General features: G+C 37.3%; 1 protein-coding gene, 1 non-coding gene and 1 pseudogene across 2 annotated transcripts in view; 2 read left to right on the forward strand and 1 right to left on the reverse strand.

Annotated features, from left to right (window-relative positions):
* The window catches only part of LOC133805755 (uncharacterized), a gene marked incomplete at its 5' end in the record, with an annotated part of 42,958 nt that extends 41,666 nt beyond the window's left edge, over positions 1-1,292 (reverse strand). The window contains one exon of the mRNA XM_062243915.1: positions 365-1,292. Coding sequence (XP_062099899.1) covers positions 365-1,292 — 928 coding nt within the window. The remainder of the gene's footprint in view (positions 1-364) is intronic.
* Positions 1,293-2,301: 1,009 nt separating this feature from the next.
* On the forward strand, positions 2,302-2,408 carry LOC133807611 (small nucleolar RNA R71). The gene has a single exon (XR_009879514.1). It is a non-coding gene; the product is annotated as a small nucleolar RNA R71 (small nucleolar RNA).
* An 11,610-nt stretch (positions 2,409-14,018) lies between these two features.
* On the forward strand, positions 14,019-17,208 carry LOC133803956 (CDT1-like protein a, chloroplastic; annotated as a pseudogene).
* The last annotated feature ends 8,203 nt before the right edge of the window (positions 17,209-25,411 follow it).

A 25,411-nucleotide genomic window follows, 5' to 3' on the forward strand; every position in this document is an offset into this window, starting at 1 on the left:
ACATTATTCAACGTTCTATAATCTATGCACACTCTCCACCCCGTTTGTACTCTAGTAGGGATTAATTCATTTTTCTCATTTTCAACAACTGTGATCCCAGACTTCTTAGGCATAACTTGAACTGGACTAACCCATTGACTATCAGAAATAGGGTAAATGATACCTACGTCTAACAATTTTATGACCTCTTCTCTAACTACTTCTTTCATATTTGGATTTAACCTTCTTTGACATTCCCGAGAGGTTTTAGCACTCTCTTCTAGATGGATTCTATGCATACATATGGATGGGCTAATTCCTTTAATGTCTCCAATGGTCCAACCTATGGCTTCTTTATGTTTTCTAAGGACATCTAACAATTTACCTTCTTGTTCTTTATCTAAAGCGGATGCTATGATAACAGGTAAGGTTTCAGACTCTCCTAGAAAAGCATATTTTAAATTTTCTGGCAAAGGTTTAAGGTCTAACTTTGGAGACTCAGAAATTGATTGAACATGACCTAAGGGTGAAAAAGGTTCAACTTTGGTTTCATTTAAGGGTATAGACTCTAGCAAAGCATTCACATCATCATTAAAGTCATCAATATGCAAGTTCATACCAAAGTATTTTTCACAAAAATCAAGTAAGTCATTTCCATCATCTTCACAAATACTATCTATCATGTTAACTTCATGCACTTCTTCACACTCAATAGATTTTGCAACATTAAATACATTCAATTCAACAGTCATATTTCCGAAAGATAATTTCAAAACACCATTACGACAATTTATGATTGCATTAGATGTAGCTAAGAATGTTCTACCTAAAATGATAGGAATTTGAGCATGCATATTTTCCACAGGTTGAGTATCAAGAACAATGAAGTCAACAGGAAAATAAAATTTATCAACTTTTATCAAAACATCATCTATAATGCCTTTAGGAATTTTCACAGAACGATCGGCTAATTGCAGAGTTATAGAGGTAGGTTTTAGCTCACCAATACCAAGTTGCTTATAAACTGAATAAGGCAATAAATTTACACTAGCACCCAAATCAAGTAAAGCTTTGTTAATAAAATGATCACCAATAATGCATGAAATTGTGGGACACCCAGGATCTTTATATTTAACAAGACTCTTATATTGAATAATGGAACTAGCTTGTTCAGTTAAAAATGCCTTTTTAGGAACATTAGTGTTTCTTTTAACAGTACAAAGATCCTTTAAAAATTTGGAGTAGGCAGGAATTTGTTTAATGGCATCTAAGAAAGGGATGTTGATACTAACTTGTTTGAAAACTTCTAAGATGTCATTATATTGGCTGCCTTTTTTAATTGGAAGCAATCTTTGTGGGAATGGGGCTTTTGGAATGAAAGGATGGATTGGAATTTCTTTGTTTGATGAGTCATTGAGATTAGAACTAGAAGACTGACTCTTTTCTTTTTCCTTTTCGTTTTCAACCTCGGGTATGTAATCGGGTTTGACAATGTTCTTTCCAGACCTAAGAGTAGAAATTGATTTGACTTCTCCATTATGACTAGACTTTCCTATCTCATATTGACCTTTTGGATTAGGGATAGGTTGACTAGGGAATGTTCCTTTTTCTCTATCAGCTAAAGCAATGGCGAGTTGTCCTACTTGTGTCTCGAGTTTGGTAATAGATTGAGATTGATTTTGTAGGATTTGTTGGGTGGATTGCATAAATTGTTGTAAAGTATCTTCTAAGGAAGGTCTTCTTTGTTGCGGATATGGTTAATTTTGTGGGGCATGAGCTTGGTTTTGTGTGTTGTATTGGTGCCCTTGATTCATTTGGGGTTGGTTTTGTCTCCATGAAAAGTTCGGATGGTTTCTCCAATTTGGATTGTAGGTGGACGAAAATGGGCTATCATTTGGTTTCCCATAAGAATGAAGAGCATTGGCCTCCTCAGAAAAGGCTTCTTGGTAGGAAGGACAGGATTGGGCATTATGGCACGGACTAGAACATATAGAACAGACATCTTTTCTTGGTTGTATTTGAGAGTTTATAGTTTGGCTTATGGCTAAAGCTTCTACTTTTCTCGCTAATTTATCTAAAGATGTTCTTAAGTCTACTTCTTCTTTTACTTCATACCTTCCTCCTCTTTTTGGTGAATTAGTTGACCTAGACCTAGGATCAAAATAATTCCATTGTTGTGAATTGACAGATAAATCTTCAAGGGCGTCCCACGCCTCTTGTCCTTGAAATTTTAAAAAATTTCCAGTATGCATAGATTGAATCATTTGACGATTAGAGGGAGTCAAACCATCATAAAAATATTTTACAAGTTTCCATTTTTCAAAACCATGATGAGGACATTTTAATAATAAATCTTTAAATCCTTCCCAACATTCATAAAACTCTTCATTATCTTTTTGAAAAAACTCGGAGATTTCTCTCCTTAGACTATCAGTTTTAGACATAGGAAAAAATTTCAGTAAGAATTTATTATAAAGTTGATCCCATGTAGTTATAGACCCCATGGGAAGGGAATTTAACCAAGCTTTTGATTTGTCTTTTAATGAAAAAGGAAACAATCTTAGTTTGACCGACTCATCAGAAAAATTTTGAAATTTAAATGTTGAGCAAATTTCCAAGAAATCTTTGACATGCATGTAAGGATCCTCTCTATCTAACCCATAAAAAGATGGCAATAATTGAATGATTGCGGGTTTAAGCTCAAAATGAGTAGCAAAAGTAGTAGGTAAAACAATGCATGAAGGAGCATTAGATGAAATAGGTGCAAAATATTCAAGCAAAGTTTTTTCAGGCACAACATTTTCATCAACAGGATTAGCAATAGGTTCCATGATGCTCAAATTTTTACTAACACTTTCAATTTCAAACAAAGATAAACGTCTTTTTACTAATCATTTTTTAGAGTTACGTTCCCAATGATGCATACAATTTTTCACAAACAAGGCAACAAGGATAATCTCAAACAAGCAATTTTCTGATGTGGAAGATCAGTTAAAACCGCAACCACAGAGCATACTTAGAATTTTTAGAGATTTCACAACAATATAATTCTTATGGTTTACTTGTCCCCAGGCCTATTTGATTCCACTTACTCGCGCACTACTAACAACTCCCCGAGGTTAATTAGTAGAGGCGGATCGGAATTTTGTTCAAATTTCCTTTAAGCAAAAATTGCTTATGGTGAAAGGACAAGATTTAGGTTTTTTTTTTTTTTTTCAAGTATTTTTCACAATTATAGAATAATATGATAAAATGTAAAGAAAAATAAGGCAAAAATTAAATAAGATTAAAATTTAGGCAAGAGTAGGGAGGCATAGAATGCCATCAACCATAACAAAATTAAGGTAAAAACTAGGAGGCACAAGTGCCATCAACTCAAACATAAGATAGAGGACTAGGAGGCAAAATTGCCATCAACTAGTAATTTGCGAAAATTAAATAAAATAAAAATTACAACAATATAAATAAAGAAAATTACAACAAATGTTAGGAGGCACAAGTGCCGTCAACTAATAAAGATATAAAAGAAATAAAATTACAACAAAATTATAACAAAATTAGGAGGCACAAGTGCCATCGACTATAAAAATTAAAAGGATAGATAGGAGGCACAAGTGTTGTCACTAGAAAAAAAACAATAAATATAGAAATATAAGTATATTTTTTTTTATGGGTGGTTGAACCGTCCCAAATTTCTTTTTATCTCTCTTTTTTTTTTTTTTTAGTTTTTATAGATATATATTTTTTTAGTTTTTTTTTTCAAGTGCAAAAATTAAAATAACTAGTAGAAGAATTTACTAACCTTGAGATAATTTTCGTTTCTTTTCTCTTGCAACTCCCTGGCAACGGCGCCAAAAACTTGTTGGACCCAAAACAGGTATGTTTAAAAATTTATAAATCGCAAGCGCACAAATCGTCCATATAGAATAGTGATCGTGTAAGCAAGGATGTCGAACCCAAAGGAGTTGTCTAAAATCGAAAATGAAACTATTTTAAATAAAAAATAATAAATTCTAACCTAGCTCCAAAGATTGACGAGTTTTAATATTATGAACATAAAATAAAAGATTGAAAAATAAAGCTATTTAAGAGAATAAAAATAAAGCAATAATGAGTTGAAAATAAGTGTTAAAAGAAAAGATTATTAAGATACTAGAATCTACAAAATGTAAGTTTAATAATATTTATTAGTATATTGATTCCCAAGTTTTAGTGATAGTTAAAATAATTTAAACTATCATTTTCCAAAAAGATTTATAATTTTAAGCACAAATTTCTTATATAAAGATAGGATTTTTCTTCACTTTTCAAAATTATAATTTCAAAGCATTTAGTGTAAATCAATCTAATGAAATAACAAATAAATCAATGAACATTATTTATAAGGCAAAACATAATATTTTTGTTCTAAGCATGGATGTGTACAATTTAATGACACATCTTACACAAAGAGTATTATGTTTATGCACTAATGAAAAACAAAGTGTAAATATGTTCTAACAATCTAAAATACAAGATATTTAAGATGAAAGAAATATATGTCGAAGAAAAATCCATAAACTTTGTTGTATTACAAGGGAAATCAACATACAACATAAATATTACCTAGTTACAAGTTGCTTTATCATGATCTTAATAATCTTATGAAAAAAATTAGAAGCACATAACTAGAGTAGAAATTACAAAATAAATGACATACATACTTGCAAAATGCTCTTGAAAAACCCAAATGGAAGAGAGAAAATGGGAGAAAAAGATGGTAACCAAAACATTAAGCCCCTAAAATGGTCTTCAAAACCCTTATTTGTAGCCAAAATGAGATTATTAAAATAATCAATTTAAATTAAGTAAATTGATTAAATTAATAATAATATGGTAAATAGGGGTAAATTGTAGGAGTGATGATGATTTTGGGGTAAAAAGTGGCATTTTGAGCATAGGGGACAAATGGTACACTTAGGCAAATTTAGGCTCAAAAAGTGGCATGCATAGCTGTAATAGGCGGCTGGGGAGCTTTGGGGCCTGCTGGGCGAGCGGGGGACTTGGGCCGGTTTGGCTGGGCAAAAGGACAGGCCCAAGGTGGTTTCGGCTGGGGATGTGCTTTGGTGATGCTGCTATGATGAGGATTTTGTGAATGCTGGAGAGAAGGGAAGCTCTTGGAGGCACATTGGTTGCTGCTGGGAGAGAAATGGCCAGGACACGTGGCAGCAGGAGGTTGCTGCTGGGCATAATTGATTGTTGGCAGGTGGAATGGAGCATCAGCGTGGGCTTGGGCCTGGCAAGCGTGGGCCTGTGTTATGGCATTTCAAGAATGCCAACTTTCCTATATTTTCTTCCAAAAATACCACTTTTCTCTCATTTTTCTTGCTTTTCAAGAGCAAATAAAATACAACAAATTCCTTATAAAACAAATATAAATTAAATTAAAACTAAATATTTTCAATAATCAAACATACCTCATAAATTCCATGAAAATATTAATTAAAACTTAATTTCTATTAAACATTTAAGTTCAATAATACAATATTTTTTTACCACTAACTTAACAATAATAATTCAAATAATTAACTACAACATTTTACAATATAATAACTATAAAAACATACAAATATATATAAAATCAAAATAAGCCCAATAAATTCAAAATTACTTTAAAATTTAATAAATCAATTAAAAACTCAAGAATTAAGCAACAATTAGCACATAAAAAGTGGTAAAATAACTCTATTTTGTAGAGTTATCAATCCTTGACTCATAAGTTAATGCTTTTTGACCAGCACTCAACGTGCTAAGGTTGTCCTTGACTAATAAGTCAATGCTTTACGACCAGCACTCAACGTGCTAAGGCCATCCTTGAATAATAAGTCAATGCTTTACGACCAGCACTCAACGTACTAAGGTCGTCCTTGACTAATGAGTCAATGCTAGGGCCTAGCCCTAGGATAAAGGACTAATAAGTCATCCTGGGGCCCATCGACATATCCTCTGTATAAATAGCCTTGGAGCTGGCCCAGTGTACCTGTCGCTCTAGTTTTCTCGTGACCAATAGGTCGATCAAGCGTATAATGTGCTCCTGGTTAAGCATAACATCTCAACCAATGCTTAGCACGCTATTGCCGCCCTTGACTAATAAGTCAATGCTTCATGACCAACGCTCATCGCTATTGGCATCCTTGACTCATAAGTCAAGCCTTTCTCAATAACATAATGCAAACAGGCATATATCATATGTCAAATATCCAAATATAAAGCATTCAGCATGATTAATCAACAATCACAAGCATAATTATAATCATGCACATTTTCAGGCGCTCATGCCCTATTCATATTCCAGTTCAATAATTCGGGCCAAGCCATAATCACATGTATCACATACTGGGTGCAGTTTTCTTACCTTTAGTCCAAGCACAGGTTACCAATAAACGACCCTCGAGCACGATCCCAATTCTGAGCCCCTAGCAATAACCTAGTCACAACCATAATATAGAATTCCATCAATAATGAGCGAATAAAGGCTTCCGGACCGAGTCCTAGCCTTCGGGACGTCGAACTCTACTAAACCGGGTAGTAGGATCGATCCCGAGCCCTTAGGTTTGAATTCCCGTCACTAAAAACCCATTTTGGCTAAAGTTGCCCAGTCATGCCGCGACTTGCCCTTAAGTGCCGCGACATGCCCCCCAGACAAAAACTCCTCTGTCTAAAATTTAGGACACGGGCAACGACATGCCTTCTGTAACGCCCTACTTCCTTAGAGTCGTTACCAAGTGAGTTAAAAACGTGTCATTAGCTTGCTAATTGAGGTTTTAGGTTAAAAGTGTAGCTAAGCTATAATAAAAGTCGTTTAAAGCCATTTAATATAAAAATGCGGTCATCCATTGAAAACGTAAAGAGTTATACATTTGGGATCCCAAAATACTGTTTAGAAAATACTTTACATCTCAAAATACATTTAAGGTCGACTTAGGCAAAAAATCTACCAATACATTACATCTTCCCAAAATAACCATGGCCGTGGCGGCCAGGTAGGCCAAACATGTACCCGTTGCTCCACGCTCTCCATACTCATGGTTGGTCGACCTTTCCCTTGCCCTTACGCACCCGTGAGCCGAAGCCCGGCAAGAAAACTCAACACACAATATATAACATATGCATATCTATCTGCATATAACAAAATAGTCAACGGGCTAAACACACAATGACCTTGCTGTCCTAGGCGCTTTACCAGACCCTGGGTTCGCGGTCTTCACCGAGAGGGTGACTCCAGCATCCTAGGAGGGTCTCGCCCTAACAGCCTGCACTCAGCGTGCTCAACACCGATCCCAGCCCCTTGCCATACTCGACTTTCTGCCATTCTCGGCCTTCGTCGTTCCCAGCCTTCACCGTTCACTCACAAATACACATCACATAGCACAATATCAACGGATATTTAAACATATACCAAACATAAATAGTAGGGCTACGCCCTACAATTCAATCATTAGAGTCATGCCCTGCTCTACGGGTACAATAGTTTTCTTCCCTGTGTCTCGAGCTAACCGAGCACCGTAATCCCGAGCACAGTCCTTAGTCACAACGTATTCATAATAACCATCCATCAAGTTCTAATTCAATAAATAACTTTAGAATATAAATCTAGCCTCTGGGACCTTGGATTCTACCAATCCGGGTAATAAAATCCTTCCCCAGCCTAAACATTTGAGTTCCCGAGTACCAATATTTTTCATTTAAGCCGCAACCCAGCCCCCTTAAGGGCTGCGACGTGCCCAAGTCAGAGGCAAAATGCCTTTACCGAGGGACACGGGCCGCAGCGTGCTATACCTTGCGCTGCGATGTGCCTGGGCAGACAGAGGCTTCCAGCCTCTTCAACACACACGGGCCGCGACGCCTAAAGAACAGGGCCGCGGCGCGAGCATCCAAACCCAGAAAATCACCATTTTCTCAACATTTTTCTTTGAACCTAACCCTTAAATTCTCACCCCAAACACCAACTAAACCCATAACTAAGTTTAGATTCTCTATCCACACACCCTAGAAAACCCAACAAGTCCATAAATAACCCCATATACTCAAAAAACATCCAAGATCATACTTAGAACTCATTTTCATGCAAACTTCTCATCTATGACAGAATTCAACACAAGTAATTAAGTCCAAGACCTTACCTCTGAATTGTACTTGACCTTGAACTGTTTTTCCCAAGTTTTCGAGCTTCCAATCCACCAATTCTTCAGCCTAAATCCTCAAGATTTTCTCCAAAATTCTCAAACACCATGAGAAGGAGAGAGATCTGTGAGATAGAGAGAGAGAGAGAGATAGATGAAATTTCCTTTTGTTTCTTTCTAAATGACCCTAGAACCTCAGCTGCCTAAGTGATCAAATCCCTCCCTAGTCAAAAGTCCAAAATACCCCTTAAGCTTATCTAAATCTTCAAATGCCACCAAGGGCAATTCCGTCATTTGCCATATCCTGCTAACTCCTCGAGTATTCCTATAAATCCTCATTTAATCTCGACATATCCAAATCATTACTAAATTACTACCCGTTACTTGGTAATTCCCGAACACATATAACATTCGACCCCATTGTAACTTTCTAGATAAACTACTTCCTAGGACCGTCTCGAATTGTGCATCACAAATATATCACCACTCATGCATGGTTTCTGTAATGCCCCAAATTTCCTAATAAGGTTTAGGACCTTGATTAGGAGGCCGGGAGGGCCATAATTGCATATTATGTTATTAAATGATAATATGCATGTTTAGGTGTATTAAATATGCATGTGAACTCATTTCTGAGTAATTGGGTGATTTTCATATTTTGGCCATTTCGGGCATTTTGGCATATATGTGATATGTGTGTGGTGCTTTATTATTATCTGGTTATGCCAGGGTTACTCAGCACAAGACGATCCTAGGAGATAAGTTAGTGGGAAAGTCACAACGAGATTTATTCTTGACTCGATGTGAGTCAAGGGGTATTTAGAGCATTACCGAGTTATTGGGTAATGGGAGTTAATATTTGGTGATAAATTGGGAGTTAGTAAGATCAGGGGGAAATTCTTGAGGTTTTGGCTATTTTGTCCCTGGGGTTGTTTTCGGGACCCAGAGCGTTAGGATTTGGTTGAGGCTACTTAAGCTTGAAGTAACCTTTTAAAAGAATAAAAGAACGTTATGTACGTTCTCTCTCCCTTAAAGTTCCATTTTCGTCTCCCGATCGCATTTTCAAAGGTAACTTGAGTTCTAGGACTCGGAATCAAGCGAGGATCGAGGCATAGCGATCCTAGGAAAGATTAGAAGCTTATTAGCCGGAGGATTTAGTTGGAAACAACTCAATTGGAGGTAATTCAAGTTTTAAGTTTTTAAAGCTTGGATTGGACTTTGTGTTTTGGTGAGTTTTTGTTAGATTTGAAGCTTGGGTTTTATGGGTTTTGGATCATGGGGATGTTTGGGAACTTTGATTTGTGGATTTGGAGGTGTTTAGGTATGTTTTTGGGAGGTTTTAAAAGGTTGAAATCGGGGTTGTGGCTGGTTCTGGGTTGGGGGTTGCGGCCCTGTTCTTGGGCGTCGCGGCCCTGGTTCGAAGAAGCTGGTGGGGGCTTGTTGGTCTTGCTGGGCGCCACGACCCTAGGTGTAGGGTGCCGCAGCCCTTGCTCCTGGAGTGACTGGGGGCCGTGGCCCAAGGTGTTAGGGCCGCAACCCTTGGGCAGGTTTGAGCCCGTTTGGGTGTTTTGACCTCGGGAACTTGGTTTTAGGCCTCGGGATCATTCCTACTACCCGGATTGGTGGGGTTTGATGTCTTGGAGGCTAGGTTTGGGTTCCAAGATTGGTTTTAGAATTTTAACTCATTGGATCACCATTTGTGGTTGTGACTAGGTTATCACTAGAGGCTTGGAATCGGGATCGTGCTTGTGGCTCGTTTATTGGTAACCTGTGCTTGGACCAAAGGTAAGAAAACTGCACCCTATGTATGTATGACATGCATGGTTATTCTTGATGCATGTTGGATTATTAAATGTGGCATGCATGGTTAATGTTGAGGCATGTCAAGTGGTTAAATATGATGCATGTGATGCACGAGAAATATGTGATTAGGGCATGCTATGATTATTGAATATAAGAATGTTCAGAGCTTGAGCCTCTATGTTTATGTATGGTCCTAATTATGCTAGTAATTGTTAAGTAAGCATGATGAATGCCCTGTATTCGAATATTGGATATATGATATATGTTTGGTGGCATTGCTTACTTGTCTATGGTACTGACTAGTCAGGGATACTGACCTAAGAGTCAGAAACGGCATAAGTGTCCTGAATGCAGGGCCGAATGAAGATTAGATCTAATCGATATCAGCGTTGAATGACTCTAGGGCATTAATATTGGACCGACCCTAAGGTCGATGAAACTTATAAGCGTTTGGCTAGTCTAAGACTAGTTACTCAGAGCCAGGGCCTAAGGCCTAGGTGACTGCTTGTCACATGGCTGGGGAACAGTGTTCCATAGTTATGACTCTAGAGTCATGAGGAAGGTTATGTTGATGATTAGTCATCATGCACCTATCCTACTTAAGCTAGTGAAAGGATCACTTATCTATAAGCCCGGTGACCCTATCGTCACATGGCTGTTGGGAACGGAACCCACTTTAGTGACTATTATAACTGTCACTCTTCTATTTTGGGCTAAAAGCCCTAGATGATTATTATGATCATTGGTTGATGTGTTATACTCAACATTACGTGAACTCATTTGCCTGCTTGAATAGGGTTATCTCTGCTAGTCGTGTGCCTTATGATTTAATGTCATGATATGACTGTTTATGAGCATATTGAGTTTTCTTACTGGGCTTCGGCTCACGGATGCTATGTGGTGCAGGTAAAGGCAAAAGAAAGCTGGACCATCCTTGAGTTGGAGAGCTTAGGTGATGATGTGTACATATGCAGCTGCTCGACCACCACGACCGAGGTTTGAAGAGGAACTAGGGTTAAACCCTGTTTTTGCCACCTAGATCGGCTGGTTGTAAATATTTTCTTGTAATAGACATTTAAATTATATTTTTGGGATCCCAATGTATATAATAAACGTTCTAATGAAACGTTAAATCTTAACCAAAATTTTTAATCCCTAAACCGCTAATCATACTTAGTTACACGAATTTGGCCAAATGACTCGATTAGCGAGTTTAGCACTGTTTACAAGGCACACCGTAACGGTTCCTGGAGTTTAGGGCGTTACAGTTTCAATCACATTTAACACATATACCACATTTATGCCCTCAACGGGTTAAAATTACAAATATGCCCCTAATAGCCAAATGGGACCCACGTGCATATTTAATTCACCTAAACATGCATTTCTAATCACATAATCATCAAATTCATATATTAACGTAATTAAATCAATTATTGCCCTCCCAACACCCTAAGCCTTATTAGCAAATTTGGGACGCTACACCTTCCAAACAGAACCGCCTTTGTGCCCTGGGTTCACACAGGTTGCAGCGCCCAAGAACAGGGCCGCGACATGACCACACGAACCTAGAAATCCATGTTTTTCCTCAGCCAAAACCTTACCAAAAATCCCTTCCAAGCAATCCTAAAATCACACCTCAATCCCAGCATAATATTAGCACTAATCCAATAGTAAAACCCAACTTAAACACACTCAAAACACCACCAAAAACTCAATCCACAACCTTGAACTTTCAAGTTCAAGAACAACTAAAACCACAACAAAAATACCAACTAAAACAGAGTTTATAACACTTACCTTAGCTGTGAATTGAATCCTCCTAGCTGCAGCAATTCAATCCTAAACCTCAAGCTTTAAATCTCCAAGCTTTGAATTCTCTAACCTTGCCCCAAAAATCTAGCCAAGAGAGAAAGAGAGAGGAAGAATGATCGAGAGAGAGAAAGAAAAGAGTGATGTTCTGTTTTTTGTTTCCTTCAGCTAAGGGTAAGGGTGACTAAGTCACTGGTTTTGACTCCAAAATGACATATATGCCCCTTGCCCTTTTGTCTTGCCTTCCTATGCCACAAGGGCAAACTTGACATTAGCCAATTGTCCCGTTAATCAAAATTAACGTCTCACAATTCCTATTACTCTCAATATCCTCAATAATTTCCCCATTACCCGATCCCGTTAATGTACTAAATACTCAAAATACCTCTTGACTCTCACCGTGTTAAGTATTGGTCCCGTTGTAACTTTCCCACTAGCTTGCTCCCTAGGATCGCCTCATGCTGAGTAACCCAAATATATCCACATAATAATGTGGTCCCACACATATATCACATATATGCTAAATATACTCATAACAGACCAAATTACAAAAATTGCCCTATTAATTAGGAATTGGCCCATATGCATATTTAATACATCTAAACATGCATATCAAGTCATATTATAATATAACTCACATAATCATATAATGATACACATATATATCACATAATTTCTATAATTTGTCATGCTGACCCCCTAATCATGATCCTAAGCTTTATTAGGTAATTTGGGAAGTTAAAGTTTTACTCTCAAAAAGAACGTATTACTAAAAGAGAATAAAAAATGCATACAAACAAAATGAATCTTTATTTTAAAATAAATACATTTTCAATACACAATTTCAGATTTTGTATTCTAATACAACTTTTCAAACAATATACACTTTTTCAATCATAAACTCTTAAACAACCCCTATATGAAAATGTGGAATTATGCTTTTAATAGTGCAGTATCTAATAACCAAAAAAAAAAGTGAGGTTACTAAACAAGCGCAGCGCAGGGGGCCGGACTAAGACTACAGAAACAAAGAGCCTGTTTGTCATTGTTTTCTGTTATTTGTTTTCAAAGTTGTGTTCTCAGAAATGAGAACAGAAAACTATTTTTGTAGTTTTCAAAAAACAATAAGTGTTTGGTTAATGTTTTCTAAAAATGATTTTTTAGTTTTATTTTTTTTAAATCTTGAATAAAATATTAACAAATATATTTACAAAGAGAGAAATATTTTAAAAGTTTGTAATAAATAATGAGATAAAATAATTTGAAAAAAAATGATGAAAAATAAGAAGTGAGAAAGTAAGGAGAGAAAAATTTGAAGAAATTGAAATTGAGAAGAGAGAAATTGATCCAAGAAAAAATGGGAGAGAATGTGATGAGAAAGAAAGTGAAGAGAGAGAAGTGAGTAGAGAGAAAGTAATGAGAGATGAAATGACAAGAGAGAAAATGAAGATATATTAAGTGATGAGAGAGAAAATTATGTGACAATAAATGATGTTAAATAATAATAAATAAATAAATGATATGAGAAAAAAATAGACAAAACAAAATTTGAGAACAACAGAAAACAACTTTTTGTTGTTCTCAAAATTTTCTGTTTTTGATAACTTTGGGTCTGTTTGGCATTGTTTTCTGTTTTTTGTTTTCAAAACTTTGTTCTCAGAAATGAGAAAAGAAAACTGTTTTTGTAGTTTTTAAAAAACAAAAGGTGTTTGGTTAATGTTTTCTAAAAATAATTTTTTTAGTTTTTTTTTTAAATCTTAAATAAAAAATTAACAAATATATTTACAAAGAGAAAAATATTTTAAAAGTTTATAATAAATAATGAGATAAAATAATTTGAAATAAAAAATGATGAAAAATAAGAAGTGAGAAAGTTAGGAAAGAAAATTTGAGAACAATAAAAAATAACTTTTTGTTGTTCTCAAAATTTTCTGTTTTTTGTAACTTTGTTTTTAAAAATTATTTTCTGAAAACAATGTCAAGCACCCCAACTTATTTTAAAAAGCTGTTTTTAGCTTTTAAAAACAAAAAATAATTTTTTAGTTAAGGTGCCAAACACCCTCTTTGTTTTTAAAAATTATTTTTTGAAAACAACGACGAAAATTTCAAAAACTTTCCAAACAATCCACAAAGAAAATGAGGGAAGTAACGGCACTTTTTGGCGGGAAACACGTGGCAGTCATATGGGCTATCATATCACCAACTCAGATTTCCCGCCACGACAACCCTAGTATATTTATTTATTTAGCAGACCCCTTCAGACATGGTGTCTTTCTTCTCTCGTAGTCCATACTCGCCATAATGAGGTGCTCTTCGGAATCGGAAACCTCTTCCTCCGTACCCTTCACATCCAAGAAACCCCTAAACCTAATCACCAAGGCCCAAAACCTAGATCTTAACACTCTTACATCCAAGACTCCGGACAAGACGCCGGTGCTTCCTCGCCGGACCGGGAACCGAAACATAGCTTTGTCCCTAAAGCAAGTGAGAAAAGCTGCTGAAACCATCCGTTTATTACCGAATCAGGAGAGCCCCCGCGATGGCACGGACCGGGTATCTTCTGCGAGATGGAAAATCGTACTCTTTCCGGAGCAGAGCGCCGCCGCCAAGACAAAGGCCGATGCCGACATACCGAAGTTACTGGATAAGTAACATATCTTTAGGTTTCTTTGTGCACTTTAGGAATGTGACTATTACTTTATTTCCAATAACTGGGAGAAATTGTTTTGCAGGTATAAGGTTCTAGGAGAGTTTTTCATTAGTTTGGATAATTCGATTCGGTTGTTGCAGCTGAAAGGTTCGGCCACGAATTTTACTAATATTCGCCCGAAAATCGAGTATTTTACCGATAGGTATGTTAAATTTTTCTTGGTTAATGCATCTTCTAGTTGTGTGCATTGGGTTTTATTTATAATTTAGTGCTGCATATGGAAGAGGAGAACAGAAGAAAATGGTGTATATAAACTGGTTGGCTGAAGATAATCTTGGATTGAAATTGGTTATAGGGTTCTGTTTGGTTAGAGGTTTTCTGGAGAAACGAATCCAAGTTTTCATATTAACTAATTTAGTTAGCTCTAAATGAAAGATCAAACTGAACTAAGTTAGGTACTTGTAGGCTTGTAGCATTGGGTTTGGATCCGTGGCTTTCGTTCTGTTTTGTTTGCTCTCCAAAAGTTTCTTATTTGACCAAAGATATCATGATTTTAATCTTTATCTATTCATGCAAGGTGCTTTTACTGGTGTGTCATTATTAACTTCATGTATTTTTTTTTTCAGGAGGTTTACATATAGTCACTTGGCTCAATTGAAGTTTCTTTTACCTAAGGTAATCGAGATAAAGAAGACACGAATATTCAATGAGAAAACGAGTTGCATGAAGCCAGATCTTCATATTGCTTTGAATCTTGACGCATTGGAGAATGACGGGAAGTTAAATTCTGAAGGTCGAAATTTGTACCTGAGAAGGGTCTTCCAGTCCCGGCTTGCAGATTTTTCAATATCTCATCCCGAGGTATATCTAGGTTATGTTGAAGATGACATATTTGTTTCTCTGTGTGTTCATTGACTTCAAATCTAATCACAGTATTTTTTAAGAATTTTTTAGACTGTTAGGAATGAAAGTTTTCTGCCTCCATTGGCTTCAAATTTTAAAATCACATCTAGCTAGGTTCTAGATATTTGTTGATCATAAATTTTGGTCAATATATTAGAAGTTCTGTAACATTCATGTTTTGAGTAATTAATTTGGAGTTCATCATTGATATGATGCTCTACTATTTGAGACTTGGTGTGCTGGAATAGCTTATGTTGGACATATGCATTCTAAGAGGATGGAAATCAGACAGTAATTGAGAAGAGTTGATCTAATACATATCTTGTTATTTTTTATTATATTGTGCTTGTTCTCTTACCGTGTAAAGTTGTTTCGTCTGATTTTAGGCTCTTGAAATTCCAAAAGAAATGCTGCCAGAGCCATTCAATGTTCTAGGGCAAGGTGTCAATTCAGGTTTTATAGAAGTCTCTCCGTCATCTTCTTGTGAGGCAGTATCTGATGTGCAATCAGTTGATCAAAATTCTAATAAAATTCATGAGGAACTGCAGCCAGTTCAGTCTGCTCATTTAAAAGAGGATAAAGTGTGTGATTCGGCGTTGATTTTGAAGACATCATCTGAGGAACCTAAAAACCAGCATCCAGCAGTAGCATCTCTTCTGTCTCACACTTTCCGAAGACATTTTTCTCAAAGACCGAGAAGCAATGAAGTGGATAACACGTCCCAAAAATCATTCGAGCCTTCAGTCCAACCTCCAGGTGATTCAGTTGCTCACTTGGTCCCCAACACAGCTTCTTCCAGTGAGGAATTGAATTTTGGTAAGGTTTCCTGCCCATTGAATGCAACTCCAAGCAAAGTCCTATCTGCCTCCAAGAGTGAAGAAGGATCTCCAATAAAAGAATCTAGTGTTTTGTCAACTTCAGTAAAGCCTGTTTCTACACCAGTCAGGCTGATGACTGCCACACCTGCATTGTGCTCTCAAAAGAGAAGTTACATGAGCCCAGAGGATAGTTCTATTAGCGCAAGTTGGTTAGGCGCCAACCCTGTACTAGATCATTAAATTTTGACAGCCCTGTGAAGAATAACAGAGCTAAGGATGAAGTCTCTGATATAAATGGTGTCTCAATCGATAAGGACCTTCTTGATATTCTTCCTGAGAATCTTTTGCAATCGGTAAGTCCAGTACCAATTCTTAGTCTACACAAAGATGCTGATTTGATTGTATGATTTAGAAGTAACCATGTTTCTCGTTACAGATTAGAGAGAAAGAGATCAAAGCTATGGAGGAACGAGATCCAGCTATCTCGCTAGCAAAGAGGAGGCGACGGATGATTGCCAGTCTACCTAAGCTCTTCAACATGATTCATTTCTTATTTCAGTCAATAAATGGTTCTGTTATTACTAAGGAAGAGCTTATGCACAAGATAATCTCAAGCCATTTTGATATTGTCGACAAAAGTAAGACATTAGGCCTGCCCATTACACAAGATTGAGATTTGCTGTTCTGTGGAAGCTTTTCTCAGCTAAATTCTTTTATCCCGTGTTCACAGGAGAAGTCGATGAGCAGCTTAGCTTGTTGGTGGAATTGGTCCCGGACTGGATTTCTGAGAAGTTGGGATCCTCTAAGTTCCTTTTCAATACTAAAAATGACCATATACTCAAATCAACATTCTAATCTTTTTTCTTCAAATGTTTTTTTTTGACAAGTCAATATTCCAAAACAAAACAAATGTTTATTAGTCATCTTTTGTAATGTAGTAAATCCTTGAACTAGTGTTTTCTTTTTCCTACAGCATTAACAAAACAACGAGTCCTGAGTCAATTCGCTCAAGTCTTGAAGAAGCAGAGTGAGTCCATTGTCATGTCAGCTTTTTGAATGATGTTGTCAGAAGTAAAGCATTTTACTTGCAAAAAAAAAAAAGGCTTAGAGTCACTTCTGAGAGGTTGCAGTAAATATTTTGCTAATTGACTATTTATGTGAGTCACACTCTATACGAAGCTTCAACCAAATATATTCAAGAAAGTCAGAAGTTTCCGATTGAGTACCCTCATTGTATAAAGTAGTTTTGACATACAAATCGACAAGGTTTCTGGGTTGAAATTGTAGATAATCTATCTTGGAATGGAATGGTAGCTCTCTTTTGATTTCCAAAATACCTTCCCTTTTTGCTCAACACTAGCTATGTTTTGTGCACTAATAATGTAAAGTACTTGATGGGTTATATATGTTTTACGCCACAACCGGCTAGGCGGGTTGGGGTGGGGTGGGGTGTACAAGATTGGCATGCCAAAAACAACAACCCATTTTTCTCAAATAAGAAGGGTGAGAAAGAAAGTGAAGACATGAGCCAGTAGTGCACTGGGGTGGTGCTTCTCAGTCCCGTGAGCAAAGATATGTGAGGCTCAACTCAGTTCGAACACACGATGGGATCTCTCAGGTGTTTGAGCATGACTTCGATTGGACACCCATCTCGTTCAGAGAAGCAAGAACATGCCTTAAAAAACTCCTAACCTCAGCAGTAGTAGAGGATTCTTACCGAAATTTATGTTTCACAGGAAAGAAAATAGTGTAGAGATTAGATTGGATCTAATTCAAATATAAAGAGATGGCTTAGTAAGAGGGTGTTTGGTTCCTGCAAAGATTAAGCGAAAAAGGTTTGCTGTATATATACAACCTAAGCAAGAATCATTCAAGGATACATATATGCCAAATTAGGAAACACTCTTAATATACATCAAATTGGTATCCCAATTGTATCCCACAAATTAATCCCAAAATATCGTAACACGCCCCTCAAGTTGGAGCATGTGGGTTCAAGATGCTCAACTTGCTAAGGAAAAAATCAAATTGTTTATGTTAGGAAAATATATATTTTACTCAATGGAAATGATAAGAAATTACAACTCTATGCAATATATTACAAATAATAATTATTGATTTAAAAAGAGTTACAACTCTATAACTGAAAATTATAAATAAAAAAGAGAAGGAGATGTAAGATGATAGAAATAGAAAATACAACTCTATTACAAAAGATACAAATAAACTATAAGTGTTTGAACAAAAGGAAATAAAATGATTACAACTCTTAAACAAAAGTACAAGAAAATAAAACAAGAAGAAAAAGTAGAAAAGCAAATAGAAGAAAATAAGAACAAGAACAAAAACAATAAACTCTCACTCACACAACTAAAGTGAAGAGTGTTGGGAATCACCAACTTGAACAAAGTTTGAAACCTTTGTCCAAAAACTTATTTCCCCCTAACTCAAGCACTAGGGATCTCTCACATATTATAGGAAATACTTTCTGGAATTATCAAGCCTCAAGGTGTTTCTAGCCAAGTGCTCTAATTAATAGAAATGTTGTCTTACACATGAGCTATAGGCTCCTATTTATAGAGTTTAGAGACATCCTTTTAATTTTAAATTCCACCAACCCCCATGGCTGTTACCAATGTTTAATTGGATTAATATGGAATTAAAAATGAGATTTGAGAGTTATTTGAGTTTTTTTAGCCGTTCAACAAAGATTGAAAAAACTGAAAAATGGTCAGTTTTTAGCCTGTGGCCGCGGCCAGAGACATTAGTGGCCGCGCCCACTAGCCTCTGTCCCACAGGCCGCAGCCACCGACCATTTTCAGCACTAAAAAATGTGATGTTTTTCCAAACGGTTCCAAACCCTCCCAAATGATTTTGTAACTCCCAAAACACATTATTGGAATTAAAATCATATCTCTAATAGCCATATCCCATATGGATTTATGAAATTCATCTCAATATTGTGTAACAACAAATTTACACAATAAAGGGTAATATTTGGAAGTTACAAATTTGTAACACCAAATATGTTACATTATTTGGATATATCTCATATATCTAAATATTGTAACTCTCTATTATATGTTACAATATGTGACACTCTTTGTCATATTTATTTAATCTAAAACATTATATTATAATATAATATAATATTACATTATATTATAAAATAATATAACATTCCCCCACTAGATTGAATAGTTATCTATTGTAACACTTATTAAATCAATCATTATATTTTAAAATATAACATATCCCCCACTTGATTAAATAAGAACTCTCTCTTATAGGAGTCATTGCATTAGTGTATAAAGCAAAATATTTTTCAACTTGAACTTTACTATAGTGTAATTATCACAAAATTTGTCGAAAATTTGGTTGCACTAGGTATTGAACCATCTTTTCATGATAACAAATCGGTGATAACACACACACATTTGCAATGTTCCCTTGAGACCTCTATGTCTCGCTTTGCACCGTTAATGGCCATGTGCACTTTCCATTCATGAACGTTCTTGAGAATACTCCCAATTCTCATGAGAGGTGGCACCACCCCTAGGTCCATATAGGTAGAATTCTTACAGTATTTTGTTACCAAAAATACTTGTCTTTACAAGACTGAATTCTATTAAAAAATCTTTCGGTTTTAACCTTCCACTTGGTAACACACAAGTACTCAATATCTCAGATGGGACTTATTTGAGTACAACTAATATTCACTTGATTGACTTGTTGTTACCTATTGAACCTAACACTAGTTGAATAATTAGTGTTAAGATAGGTTACCCTCAATCGTGAATCTCTTTAGGGAGTTTGAGTCCCATCCCTCGAGATGATGCAGCCACTAAATCCCTCGTTAGTGGCTTAGTGAAAGGATCCGCCAGATATTCACTTGTTCTCACATAGGATATTGAAATGACTCATCTTTGAATCAATTTTCTTACATATCCATGTCTTAGACTAATGTGTCTAGACTTCCCATTATACACTCTACTGTATGCTCTAGCCAACGTAGCTTGGCTATCACAATGTATTGATATAGTAGATACATTCTCTTTGATTAGGGAAATCTCTATCAACAAAACCCTTAACCATTCAGCCTCTTTGCCAGTAGCAGCTAAAGCTATGAACTCTGCTTCCATAGTGGAATAAGATATACAGGTTTGTTTCTTGGAACCCCAAGAAATTGCACCTCCACCAAGTGTAAATACCCAACCAGTTGTGGACAAGTTGTCCCCAAGATTGGATATCCAACTTGCATTTGTATATCCTTCTAATATCGAAGGAAATTTGGAGTAGTGAAGGCTTAGTCCTTTGGTTTTCTTGAGATAACCTAGGACTCTTCCAATTGCCTTCCAGTGATCCACACTTTGATTACTTGTAAACCTACTAAGTTTACTTACCGCAAATGCTATATCAGGTCTAGTACACTGGGGAGCGTACATTAGACTCCCTATAGCACTAGCGTACTCCAATTGAGCCACCGCTCTTCCTTCATTCTTCTCTAGTTTTACACTCTGATCGACTGGAGTATTGACATCTTTAACCTTGAGATGGTTAAATTTGTTCAATACTTTCTTAACATAATGGGCTTGCCCTAACGCAAAACCCCCACTATGTTTCTTTACTTTGATACCGAGTATGGTATCAACTTCTCCAAGATCTTTCATCTTGAAGGTTGATGATAGAAACCTCTTCGTTTCTTCTATCTCTTTCATGCTATTACTTAGAATAAACATGTCATCCACATATAAGCAAACAATGATCACATATCCCTTACAAGTTTTGGAATAGAAACACTTGTCTCCATTGTTATGTCTAAACCCATTAGACATGATGGTTTGATAAAATTTCTCATGCCATTGCTTAGGAGCTTGTTTCAATCCATATAAGGATTTTACAAGTCTACAAACTTTATGTTCATATTTTGGTAGGACAAACCCTTCGGGTTGTTCCATATAGACCTCATCATTGAGGTCACCATTAAGGAATGTCGTTTTGACATCCATTTGATGAACATAAAAGTTGTGTATAGAAGCTAAAGCGAACAAAATTCTTATAGAAGTTGTTCTTGCAACAGGCGCATAGGTAACGAAATAATCGATACCCTCTTTTTGCCTAAACCCTTTAGCTACTAATCTAGCTTTAAAGGTTTGGATAGTGCCGTCAGTGTGGTATTTTCTCCTAAATACCCACTTACACCCAATTGGCTTAGACCCCGGTGGGAGGTCTACCAATTCCCAAGTGTTATTGGAAAGAATGGAATTCATCTCATCATTGATGGCTTCTTTCCAAAATACACTATCTCTCGATTGCATAGCTTCTCTATAAGTCTTAGGATCATCCTCAACGAGAAGTACAATATGAATTTTCCTAATGACTTCCTCTCTATTTCCTTCTACCATGTAGAATGAAATTCGGTGAGAATCTATCTCATCCACTACTAGACTTTTATGATTTTTAAGCCTTTGACTTTGTTGACGCGGTTCTTCGCCAACAGATAATTAAGAGAAGAAGAGAAAGGGATTAGTGCTGAAAGTAGAACCGTCACAGATGAAATCTTAGAGAATGAACTAGGTGACTCAAGACACGTTTTTAAGTGGTTCAAAGGTTAAAATCCTTCTACTCCACTAGTCAATATTATTGATATATTCTGGATTTTTGGTTATAAATTGTATATCTCTTCTGAGACTATTTTTTCCAGCCCTTATCAACTCCCAGGGTCTCCATATTTATAGGAGAAAACACCTGGAAGTTGGTAAGGAGGTCATCCCGTGACCTTATTATTTGTCATATCAACTCTGTGACACTCATGATTAATTCCTAAACCTGACACATAAGTATGGTCAAATCAATAGATAAGGAGATAATGGGTCGCACGGCCCAACCCAGTCATGGGTGTCTGAACACGCACGTTCCTGCTGCGTGTCCGAGAAGTCAGGGAGATATCGGACACGTGATGTCAGATATAGGCACGTTTATCTTGCGTGTGTTGACTTTACAAAGGGTCAGAGATCTATACGAGCTGCTTCCCTGACCCGACCTTCGGCCTCAAGGATTCCTTCCCCCAGTCTTGGGCAACCTTGGCGAGTTCTTGAGGATACCTCAAGCTAAGGGGGTACAACCTGGAAAACAAGATCTCCGACCTGGGGAAGTTTACGGACTAACCTTGATTAGTCCGAGGCTCGACCTGCTAATCAGCCCGTGGGAAAACCAGGGCGTACATCTACCCCCTAAGCTCCTGCTCGTGGTATATGACGTCATATATAGAAGACCACAGTAGGGGCTTTTAGACTTCCCCACAACCCTTCACATTCCACTTTTTGTGCAGGCATCTGATACGTGGAACGCCGTGGGTGGTGACGGTACATTTTACGAGAACCGCATTTAATGGCCTAGTCTAAGCCCAGCCGTCGTTTCGTATTTCGAGTGGAAGGCCTCGGATCCCTCACTAGGGTCATCCAAGAGCCTTCTACACGTGATCCTTCACGTATATAAAAAATGGGGTGGCCACCCTACGCACGGGCCACCCCTTCATTCAAAATTTCCCAAATTTCTTTCCTTCTTCCCTCTCTAACTTTCAGAAAAACGAAACCCTCGCCTTCTTTGCTACCATTTTCATTGTTCAAGAAGCTTAGGCGCATGAGTTTCTCCGAAGCTTTGGAAGCTATTTCACCGACGAAGCTTCTATCAACGCAGCATTCTCTTCGACCTTCCAGCCATATACTGTAAGTTTCTTGACCCTGTTCATTTTGAAAACATGCTACTGTAGCTTAGGTAAAAAAAATTACTGTAGCCGCATGCAAGGGTTTTCTGGGTTGCATGGATAAGGAGGGTGACAGCCCTCTTTAGGCTAGGACATACTTGTTGTAGGAAATCGCCTTAGAGCCTGGGTTTCAGGATGCTTTTTCTGGGACATTTTCTGGGTAGGAGTTTTGGGAATTTTGGGTGCAAAACCGGGTAGCTTAGGGAACACGCCTCATGGGCGGTTTTGCAATTCCTGCCTACTGAAACTTTCCTCCCAAGGCAAATTTTACTCTGAACCTCCTGACACGCGAATTCTGAGTAATCTGGGATCTGTTGGGAGTATACGCGCGTGTTCACTGAACCGCGTGGTTCCACTTCCCACGAGCTGGGCTTTCCTCAGCTCGTGCAAATAATAATTATTCTTCCTCCCGCTTGGGTCGCCTTTTCTAAAATGTTTTCTTGTGTTCACTAGGCGACCAGATGGCTCCAAAAAAGAACCTCCCTCAGAAGAACGTTGGAAGCTCGGCCTCCCGGCAGGAGAAGGGAAAGGCGGTGATGCCCAGCTCGTCGATCCCTCACTTTGGGCCGGCCGTGGAGAAACAAGTCGAGGTGGCCCCCGACGCTTTCTTTGAGGCGGAGAGAATCGTCTCAAAGGTAACTGATTAGTGGTGAAAAATGCACATTTGTTGATTTTAATTGTCAAAATAAATTAAGTTTCAATTAATATTTTCATAGAATTAATATGATTTATTTAATAAATGAAAATATTTGATTAGAATTTAATTTATTGTTGTTTTGTAGGAATTAAAGTGCATTTTGGCATAGAGAAAAAGAAAGAAGAAATAAATAAAACTGAAGAAATGATGAAAAGTTGGTATTTTTGTAACTTGAGGCCCAAACGAAAGCCCAGGCCCGCTGGCCTTTTTCTCCAACTTCAGCGCCATGTGGCGCCTTGTCCTCGTGCCACGTGTCCCAGCATCACTCCTGCCAGCCAGTCCACATGCGCCACGTAGCAATGCCCATCAATTCCCATCTTTAGCAATGCCCATTAATTCAACTTCTTTCAGGAAGATCAGGCCAACGTGACCATCATATATGCATATATGCATTGACCCACAACGTGACCATCCATCTCAGCGGCCCAAACAAAGCCCAGCACCATGCATCAATTCTCCAACAGCCTCTCACGCCCAAACCCCAAAATGAAGGCCCAATTCACCCCAGCCAGCCGCCTACGTGGCGCGCTCTCATTGGCTGGGAGTGGGTCAAAACCCACTTCTGCCACAGCAACTCTTTTTTAGTAGTTGGACAACGAAGGGAGTTGTGCTAGGACAACGAAGGGAGGGGAAACCCTTTGTTGTCTATTATGCAAGCCGAACTCTCAATAGTGCCCAAATGAACTATTAAACTACTGAAAAAGAGTTGTTGTGGCAGAAGTGGGTTTTGACCCACTCCCAGCCAATGAGAGCGTGCCACGTAGGCGGCTGGCTGGGGTGAATTGGGCCTTCATTTTGGGGTTTGGGCGTGAGAGGCTGTTGGAGAATTGATGCATGGTGCTGGGCTTTGTTTGGGCCGCTGAGATGGATGGTCACGTTGTGGGTCAATGCATATATGATGGTCACGTTGGCCTGATCTTCCTGAAAGAAGTTGAATTAATGGGCATTGCTAAAGATGGGAATTGATGGGCATTGCTACGTGGCGCATGTGGACTGGCTGGCAGGAGTGATGCTGGGACACGTGGCACGAGGACAAGGCGCCACATGGCGCTGAAGTTGGAGAAAAAGGCTAGCAGGCCTGGGCTTTCGTTTGGGCCTCAAGTTACAAAAATACCAACTTTTCATCATTTCTTCAGTTTTATTTATTTATTTCTTCTTTCTTTTTCTCTATGCCAAAATGCACTTTAATTCCTACAAAACAACAATAAATTAAATTCTAATCAAATATTTTCATTTATAAAATAAATCATATTAATTCTATGAAAATATTAATTGAAACTTAATTTATTTTGACAATTAAAATCAACAAATGTGCATTTTTCACCACTAATCACAACCCCCAACTAGCTTATTGCTAGTCCTTAGCAATTCAAGCGAAAAAGAAAATTGTCAAGTTGAATAATCAAGTCAAACCAAGCAAAATCATCTAAGCATTTTCAAATTATCAGCAAGAAGTCAAAAATTACTATCGAAGCTACTATAGTTGTGATTTCAGAGTTGTGTGTGTGTGCACCAAACCATATTCGTTTTCTCACAAGTCATAACACAAATAGTATCGAAAAATCTCAAAAGTATAAAGATCTCAACTCCAAATTCCTCACGGGCATTGAAAGTATTGTATGGGAAGGATTACACTCTTGGAGTTGGAAATGTAACAGTTTACGCTCAAATGAGAAAAGATAAACTTTTTAGGACAAGCAATTTGAACAAATATTGATCACAAGATAGGCAAATCAACTTATTGGAATTCAAGTGACAAACAACCTTTGGGATATACATGAGAAAACTCAAAGAACAAAATGACAACTAATTAGAAACGAT

The sequence above is a fragment of the Humulus lupulus genome, chromosome X, assembly GCF_963169125.1.
Source record: "Humulus lupulus chromosome X, drHumLupu1.1, whole genome shotgun sequence".
Lineage (NCBI taxonomy): Eukaryota > Viridiplantae > Streptophyta > Magnoliopsida > Rosales > Cannabaceae > Humulus > Humulus lupulus.